At 50.3% G+C, this 9,308-nt stretch overlaps 1 protein-coding gene across 1 annotated transcript; it reads right to left on the bottom strand.

The window, feature by feature from the left end:
* Positions 1-6,255: 6,255 nt before the first annotated feature.
* Mc3r (melanocortin 3 receptor) lies at positions 6,256-8,872 on the bottom strand. Its single transcript, XM_021194272.1, has one exon. The coding sequence runs from the start codon at positions 8,508-8,510 to the stop codon at positions 7,539-7,541; it is 972 nt and encodes a 323-aa protein (XP_021049931.1). The 5' UTR covers positions 8,511-8,872; the 3' UTR covers positions 6,256-7,538.
* Positions 8,873-9,308: the final 436 nt, after the last annotated feature.

Raw genomic sequence — 9,308 nt, 5'->3', positions numbered from 1 at the left:
CACTGACTAGCACACTGACTGACTAGCACACTGACTAGCACACTGACTGACTAGCCCACTGACTAGCATACTGACTAGCACACTGACTGACTAGCACACTGACTGACTAGCACACTGACTGACTAGCACACTGACTAGCACACTGACTGACTAGCACACTGACTAGCACACTGACTGACTAGCACACTGACTAGTTTGCTAACATAAAGTGTGTGGTTGATGCTAACTTCAGGCACAGCTGCATCCTGGCGCTCACATGCTAGGAACAGGAGTCTCTCTTCTCCATTCTGTGTCTTCCTGGATGGTGGATGTTGGCTGCGTCCTCAGACAAATGAGGCTTATCCCCACCACCTGGGCGTTCCATAGGACTTGATAGCCAGTGGCCCAGCAGGGAGAGCCTTCTGCCTTCTGGGTTTGCTTGCTTCTTGGTTGTTTTGTTTTCTGAGACAAGAGTCTTACTCTGTAGCCCAGGCTAGCCTCAAACTCACCGTGGTTTTGTTTGTTTGTTTGTTTTTTTTTTGCCTGTATAGTACAGTTACTGGTGCTGCCTGGGGCCCAAGGCATAGCTGCTTTGGACAAGAGCTGGAAGACATTGGTGAGTTAGGTATAGCTCAGACAGGCACTTTGGGACCTGAGCAGGGGTGACAGGCCGTGGTGTGGTGTCTGTGTCCCCTGAGTCTACAAGGGAAAGGATGAATGGTTAAAAGCCACCTGTCACATCTGGTTCTGCCATTCTTGAAGATAGCTGTCAATGACGATCAAAACCAACAGCATCACACAGGCCCAGAGCTGGGTTTGGTCCCCACTTCTCTTGAATCCCAGCTCCCAATGTCCTGTTACTCTATTCCCTTGTTATATTTAGGGGTGGGGCAAACAGCCTCTTACCTGATAAATGGAGTCCTTCAGAGACACTCCTGTGGTCTTTGTCCCCAAGGACTACCTGTGACATTGTTCTTGTATTTTCTTGTGACAACTCTTCTAGGACATAGCCACACTAAGGAATCAGTATAACAAACAGGAGGAAAAAGCAGAGCGGGGAACCCAGCAGGGCCAAGAACCCATGCTCCACAGTGCTCACACAGGGAGCTGGTGGTACTGGGTACTGTATGGAGAATTCACTTCAACCTGAGCAGCTTACAAGGTCAGTCTCATCTCTACCCACATTCAGCTGGCAGCATGGAGAAATTGTCACGGTGATGTGACCCAGTGCACAGCACTGCAGAGAAGAAACATCAGCAAGCTGTTACTGTGTTTTCTACTCTTCCATGAAAAGTGCACAAAAGGGGCTGTTGAGATGGCTTACTGAGGAAAGGGGCTTGCTGTCAAGCTTGCTGATCTGAGTTCAAATCCCTGGACCCACATAGTAGGAAGAAAGAACTGACTTCTATAGGTTGTTTTCTGACCTCCATACATGCATTAATACACACACACACACACACACACACACACACACACGCACACAGAGCGAGAGAGAGAGAGAGAGAGAGAGAGAGAGAGAGAGAGAGAGAGAGAGAGAGAGAGAACACTGTCTCTAGGCAGGCAATCTACACAGTAACTTTTTTGTTAGCTATGTCAGAATTCTTCCATCAAGACACTTCAGCCACACTGTGGGGTGTCCTTTCCTCTCCTCATGTCTCCTCACCTCTCCTTGTCTTTCCTCCAGGTCTTAGCCTCACATGCAAGCAAGCCCCACCCCAATGAATAAGAAAAAGAAAGAAAGAAAGAAAGAAAGAAAGAAAGAAAGAAAGAAAGAAAGAAAGAAAGAAAGAAAGAAAGAAAGAAAAGCAATAATTATAAGGAAGGTTGTGGTGGTCCGCACCTTTAATTCCAGCACTCGGGGTGGGGGCAGAGGCAGGCAGATCTTCATGTGCTTGAGGCCAGTACGATGCACACAGTGAGCTGTAGCCAGCCAAGGTTATAGAGTGAAGCCTTGTCTTGATAAATAAGTAATACATGAAGACCACTGAGATTGCTTCATGAGTCTAAGTCTAGACACAGAACGCAGTTCACTCACCTTGATCTATGACAACTCGCCTGCCTCCCTCTATGACAGATGCAGAAGTTAATGATAAAACAAATCATACTTAGAAGCTGCTGGCCTGCTTGGCAGCGTCTCTTGGTGTTTGGTCAGTGGACTGAAGGTTGATGTTCTCTTAGGAGAGATCCTGGCCTTCAGGGGAGGATGTCCACAGGGTTGCTCACAACCAATGTTAGAAGAGTGAACACTTGTTTTGCACTAATGGTGTGTCAGCTACTATACAGAGCTTTCACACTCATTTCCTTTGCCTGTGCAGTGTGTCTGCATGTGTGCACAGTGAGTGTGTCTGCATGTGTGCATAGTGAGTGTGTCTGCATGTGTGCACAGTGAGTGTACCTGCATGTATGCACAGTGAGTGTGTCAGCATGTGTGTGTATGTGAGTATGTCTGCATGTGTGCATAGTGAGTGTGTCAGCATGTATGCATAGTGTGTTTGCACATATGTATAGTGAGTGTCTGTATGTGTGCATAGTGAGTGTCTGTATGTGTGCATAGTGAGTGTGTCAGCATGTGTGCATAGTGAGTGTGTCAGCATGTGTGCATAGTGTGTCTGCATGTGTGCATAGTGAGTGTGTCTGCATGTGTGTATAGTGAGTGTGTCTGCACATGTGTATAGTGAGTGAGTCTGCATGTGTGCAGGTAAACATAGAGACCAAAGGGCAATCTTGGCTGTTTTCCAGTCACTATGCTCTTTGGTTTTCTTGGTGGAGTCTCTTGCTGCCTTGGGGCCCACAGTGGCTGAAATGCACACATGTCACCGTGGCAGCATGCACAGGCTAGACCCCCCCGCCAGGGAGGCAGTCTACCCCTGGGATCAGCAGAAAAGAAGCAGATAAGAGAAGGAGCCATGCAATGCTCTCACTTGGGGGTGACCTGGCTCTCCAGGGGCATTTGCAACATCTGGAGCTGGAGCTGTCACATGTAACATAACATTATGGTGCTCCTGGCATCTTGAGTGTGTGTTGGTGTGTGTGTGTGTGTGTGTGTGTGTGTGTGTGTGTGCAGAGGCCAGGGCTGTTGCTCCACACCCTGCCTTACACAGGATGCCTGGCTGCAGAGAAGGATACTATGGCTCCAGACTGATGTCTGTGTTGCTGAGACAGAGAAACTTTGCTGGAATGCAGTGCCAAGGCTTCTTGAAGCTGCTCCAAAGACTGACCAGGTCAGTGGGAGGATGCCAATCATAAAGCTAGATCTGCTGAGAATGCCTCTCCCAGGGATAGATGTACGTGTGTGTCTATGAATGTGTGTGCGCGTGCGTGCGTGCACATGCATGCACACGTGTGAAGGTTAGGGGTCAAGCTTGGCTGTCCCCCTCAGCTACTCTCCACTTTGATTCTTGAGACAGGGACTCTCACTTTAATCTGGAACATGCCGTGTTGGCTAGACTGGCTGTCTGGTGAGCAGAGATAACTAATATGCTCACCAAAACACGAGGCCATGTGGTAGATTGTAGTCCATTGAATCTGGGCATGTACTTTGCTTGCTTGAGACAGGGTCTTACTATATAGATCAGACTAACCTGGAATTCAGAGATCTGCCTGCCTCTTCCTCCCCAGTGCTGGGACTAAAGATGTGCAGCATGCTTGCCTTGAGCATCAATAACTCACGTGTTCAATGACCATTTCTTTGTTATTAGTTTTATCCACCACACCTTGCTTTCTCATGGAAGACACAGGTGGAGATCAAATGAACAGAAATGTGGGTACACCAACAATAAGGGGTGTGGTGAGATGAGGCAGATGGGAATGGATGCAGCAGGTGACAGGAAGGTTGGGAACAGATACAGGGAGAAGGAGGCTGGGAATGAATGAGGAATGCAGACTGGGAGGCTGGGAACGGATATGACCATGAGGTGGAAATGGTGGGGTCCATAAGAACCTAATCACGGGTGGATTTCAGGAAGAGAGTTCAGAGAGAGGAAATAGCAGCAGCAAAGGTCTGGGGCATGGCGGATTTGAGTCTAGAGAACAAGGAGGGGGAACAATACTTTAGAGATCAAACCCTACAGTGGGAAGCTGTGTATCATGGCACACCAGATATCCTGAAGCGTTTTAGCTTTTTTTAGCTTTTTTTTTTTTTAGTGTTGGGAAGGAGAGAGGAAGTGAGAGAGGTAGATACACACACACACACACACACACACACACACACACACGCAGAGACAGACACAGAGAGACTGAGAGACAAAGAGGCAGAGAGACGCCGCCTCCCTTGGTCCAGGCAGCAGGCAGGCAGAGAGCTGCCATGGGCCAGGGCTTTAGATGGAGGGAGATGATGCCCCTTCCTGCCCGAGTCCCAGCATCCCCTGGGCTCCCTCACAAGATCTGAGATGGACTGCAGAAGGAGATGTTCAAGGTTGTCTTCCCGAGGAAAAGCAGTCAGCGAGCGCTTGAGTAGACTTGGACTCTCACATCTTCTGTGCTCCCCTGGGGCCACACACACTTTTGGAAAATTACACTGAGTAAAATAATTAGTTGTGGCTCTTCATCCGAACTTATCTTTCTGGAAACTCATCAAGCTTTCAGAACGTGGTGGGAACATGCACCGAACCCTTCTAATGTGGGAACGGACACCCTTGATGTCATTCAGGGCCACTTCGAGCACTCCCCCCCCCCCCCCCCCCCGCTTCTTTCTGTGAGGAGGGTACTGAAGCCTGTGTACTATTCTCTCATCGCTGTGACCAAACACCCGACAAATGCAATTAACAGAGGGGTGGTTATTTTGCCTCATAGTTATAGGGTGTACCATCACGGTGAGAGAGGAGGCAGGAGTCTGAGGCAGCTGGCCACGTGTCAGGACACAAAGAACAGCCAGGAATTGAGGCTGGGTTTCCAAATCACTTGCTCCAGGTGGGCCCTACTTTGAGACAACCTTCCAAAACAGTACGGCTTACTGAGGGTCAAGTGTCTAAACCTATGAGCTGTGGCAGGCATTTCACACTCGACCCACTACAGGGCTGAAAGGGGATGAGGGCTGCACAGCTTGAGGTAGAATCTCCTCCTGTGTCTCTATCAGCTGAGTTACCCCGGAAACCTCCTTAACCTGAATTTCAGACATCTGCAGCATGTGGCTAGCCACAGCATCTGTCTTGTAGGGTGGCAAGGGTGCACGCAGTAAATGTCAGCTCCTGGCACGGGCCAGCGCTCTGAAGACTTGCACCAAGCTTGTCTGAAAGTCTTCCAGGGCCACTGTACTAAAAGTGAGGTCCTCGGACCAGCAGCCAAATCCCAGGGGGGAGAGTCAGTCACAGCAGCATCTTATTTCAGGAGCCCATTCAGACCTACTGAGGCAGAGTGTACACCCGAGAAAGAAGTTGAGTGGTTCTTGGGGTGCTCTTGTCTGAATGAACCCCCGGGAACTGATGCCCACAGTAAGAAGTGGGTCCAGTTTGACTGTGGAAATCTGTTGACAGCAACTTGTTGGTGCTAAAAGATGTCAGGACACAGGATACACCACACCGGCTGGACACAGGACACACCACACTGGGCTCTCCGGGGCTCCTCACAGTCCTTCAGGTCCCCGGGACTGTATGCGTTCACATCCAAAGTGACACCACTTATAGATTTGCTGACAGGCAAAGATCAGACAATGTGACAAGCAATATGAAAACAGGAAAAGTGATTTCTCTGTGTCTTGTTTTCTCAGAGCAAGGTCATTGCGATTCCTATGGATGCTCCCGTGGTTATGATTTTCCATTTTCTGTATTTGCTTTCTGAGTAGCTACCCACAGTTCCTTTTATTTAGTGTTTTATTGAAACCATGAGGACTGGCAGTAGCTGAGGAGCCAGAAGCCTGGTAATTTGGGAAACTAAATGGGAGAGTTTTGTGGTTTGGCTTAAAAAAAAAAATTGCATCAGCAAACACTGCTTTCTTACCCATATTACTTTTAAGGTTTATTTATCTTTATTTTATGTATGTGGGTTCTTTGTCTGAATGGATGTCTATGCACCACATACATGCAGTGCCCTCAGAGGCCAGAAAAGAATGTCAGACCTGGAACTGGAGTTACAAATGATTCTGAGCCATGATGTGGGTCCTGGGAATGGAACCCTAGCCTTTTTGCCAAGATCAGCCAATGCTCTTAGCCACTGATCCATCTCTCCTGCCCTCAACACTCTTTTAATACCATTTGCATGGATCCCGTGCTGTGTCCGTTTGTGGGAAACACAGGGTGACTCCGGGGGCACACCACAATCTCACACGTGTTTTGTGGTCACTGGAACCAAAGCCTTTATTATCCCCCCAAGCATCACAATTAAAGCAAGAAACAAATGATGTCTGCATCACGTTAGCAGGGGAAACTCAAGCACGGTCCCTCCGCCTCATGTATTCAAGAGCAGGAAAACACAGACCAAGGGTGATATCACAAGCTGAAGTTGTCTAGGGCAATAAAGGATCTGGCAGTTGGCAGCAGCAGCACCCAGCGGTGTTATACGGTAAGCCTGTTCATCCGGTGTTATACGGTAAGCCTGTTCATCACCTTGCCCCGCAGTGGTGGGAGTGACTGCTTTACTTGACAAGATACAGAAGTTGCTGACAGGGTCGTTTGACTTTAACACGGCATCGAGCAAAAGAAACAACAGCCAAGACAGCCTCTCTTATAAATGATGTTAAAATAACCACTTGATAGACACGCACTTACCAGGAGTCAGAAAGGAGCTTGGGAGTAAGGAAAGAGCAGGAGGCAGACCCAGCTGCTCAGTCACCAAAGCCAGCAGAGCAGTTTCTAGTGAAATGCACACCTTCCTGCCTGCGCTTTCCTCGCATTTGAAAGGCAGAGACGCAACAGTAGAAGACCATCGTTTTTTGTTTGTTTGTTTGCTTTGTTCTTTAAAGAGTGACATCTACCTTGAAATGGCCAGGATTCTCGGACTAGATTCTCACTGACTAGAGCACTTTGATGCATTAGGTTTTGAAGCTTAGATTTAATGAACAAAACTCCAACAACAATAACAACCATGACAGCAGCACAGGGAGAAGGGGGTCATGTCTCTGTGCAGGGGTTCGGGGAGGCACAGATATAAGTTCTGGAAGGGAGCAGCGAACATCACATTGTTTTCAGGGCTTCACAGTCTCCCACAGAATATGTGCCAAGCTCTCCCGGTAGTGGGCAGCAGGAGGTGGCCGCTGTGAGCCAGGACGCTTGCCAGAAGTCTAAGCACGCTTTCTGTTCACGAGAGCCCTCCCGTCTGGTTGGCTTGCAGCACAGTTACTGGTACAAAGCAAATGAGCAGGCAGGGGCCACAAGCCCCGGGTGCCTAGCAATGAACACAGATGATACTCGGGGCTGCTTTGCCTGATTCTTCCAGACTATGTGCTAGATCAGACTGACTTACCTACACACAGATTCTCACAGCCCATCCTACGCCATGTCCCTTCTGCAAAGGGCCACGAGCTTACAGAGGAAGCCAAGCCCAGTTCCAGCTCCTAACACCTGATACGTCCCGTCTGAGCGTTGTTTTTGTCTCTTGGCTGGATGTGGAGCACTTCCCCGGGCATCCTAGCCCAAGTTCATGCCGTTGCAGCCGCAGAGAATCTCCTTGAACGTGTTCCGCAGCTCCAGGCTGCGGAAGGCGTAGATGAGGGGGTCGATGACGGAGTTGCACATGATGAGAACCAGGTAGGTGTTGAAATGGGCCGTGTAGCAGATGCAGTAGGGGTTGGTGGGGCAGGTGATGATGAGGACCAGGTGGAGGAAGAAGGGCGCCCAACAGAAGATGAAAACGCCCAGGAGGATAGTGATGGTGACAGCCCCCTTCATGCAGGAGTGCTGCTGTGGAGCCACCCCGCCAGCAGGGGGCAGCACTGCAATGCGCTGGACGTGGAGCCTGGCGAAGAGGAACATGTGGATGTACAGGGTGCCCATGAGGAGCACCATGGCGAAGAACATGGTGATGAGACATACGATGACCATCTTGCTCTCAGAGTAGATGATGAACATCACGCCGCAGATGCCGCAGCAGACCCAGATGACCCCGATCAGGGTGAGGGCTTTCCTCACTGTCATGATGCTGTGGTACCGAAGGGCATAGAAGATGGTGACGTACCTGTCGACGGCGATGGCCAGGAGGTTGCAGATGGAGGCCACCAGGGAGATGCAGATCATAGAGTCGAAGATGTTATCCATGTGCTGGATAAACTGGTCCTCCAAGGTCAGGGAGTCGCTGTTGATCACGGCGATCATGATGGTCTCCAGGGAGTTGGACAAGCTCACCAGCATGTCTGCTGCAGCCAGGCTACACAGGAAAAAGTACATGGGAGAGTGCAGGTTGCCATTCCTGACCACAGCCAGGATCACCAGGACGTTTTCCATCAGGCTGACGATGCCCAGAGCCAGGAAGACCTCCGGCTTGATGAAGACCTGCTCGCAGAACCCACTGCCGCTCCGGTTGCTGGCAGGAGGGGCTGCAGGGTGCTCAGAGAGGTTAGGCAGCATCGGATAAGCAGAGGACAGGCAGCAGGAAGAGTTCATGGTTAACAGCCAGTCCAGTCCAGTCCCAGCTGCGGCTCCTGCAGGGTCCTGAGCAAGCTGCTGGGAAAAATTCTCCTTCTAGGTGCTTCTCTTGTGGTTGCTGTCCAGTCTAGACTCTAGTTTCTTCAGAGAGGGAGATATTGAGATATATAGAGAGAGAGGGAGCGAGGGAGGGAGGGGGGCTAGAAGACATAGAAAGAACTTTCCTTTGCGGTCTCCAGCAATCAGTGCAGACTCTGATCAGCCTGCCTCATCCCCTCTCGCTCTGACCCTCTCCGGTCTTCTCTCATCCCCACCAGACACCCGTTGCTACAGTTACAGCTCTTACTCCTAGCGAGCCAGGGGTTGTGGGACTTGACGCTAGATGTGAGAAGAGAGAGCACTCGGGTTTTATGCATCGGAACTCCTACTTCATCCCCAGCGCAGCAAAATGACCACTGAGCAGCTGGCACCGTCTGAGTGACAGCAGGTCGGGGCTCCGGGTTCCACCGGGGAGATGAGGAAGCAGACTGGCGCCCCCTGCAGTCCGGACTGCTCACCTGCGCTCGTGTAGTAGTAGTTCGGACCTGCCTGGTAAAGAGAGATCATCAGCATTCATTCTGCCGCCTTTTGTGGGTTGCTATGGGTCAGGTCCGCACTGGGTGTAAGGAATACAGAAGGAAGGAAGAGAAGCGCTGGCCCAGCCTTTCCCCCGCCCCCCCCCCCGCCACCGCCAACCAGAGTCTAGGATGGAGAAAGAGAAATCAGAGAATTGTGCTCACACATTGACAATATTGCAGGTGTCACCCAGGAACCCCC

The sequence above is a fragment of the Mus pahari genome, chromosome 3 (genome assembly GCF_900095145.1).
Source record: "Mus pahari chromosome 3, PAHARI_EIJ_v1.1, whole genome shotgun sequence".
Lineage (NCBI taxonomy): Eukaryota > Metazoa > Chordata > Mammalia > Rodentia > Muridae > Mus > Mus pahari.
Note: the sequence above shows the minus strand (reverse complement) of the source record. Positions and strands in the feature narration are given on the sequence as shown.

Bases quoted from the DNA above. Each gene is read 5' to 3' on its own strand.
- Mc3r (XM_021194272.1), bottom strand. From the start codon at position 8,510: ATGAACTCTTCCTGCTGCCTGTCCTCTGCTTATCCGATGCTGCCTAAC.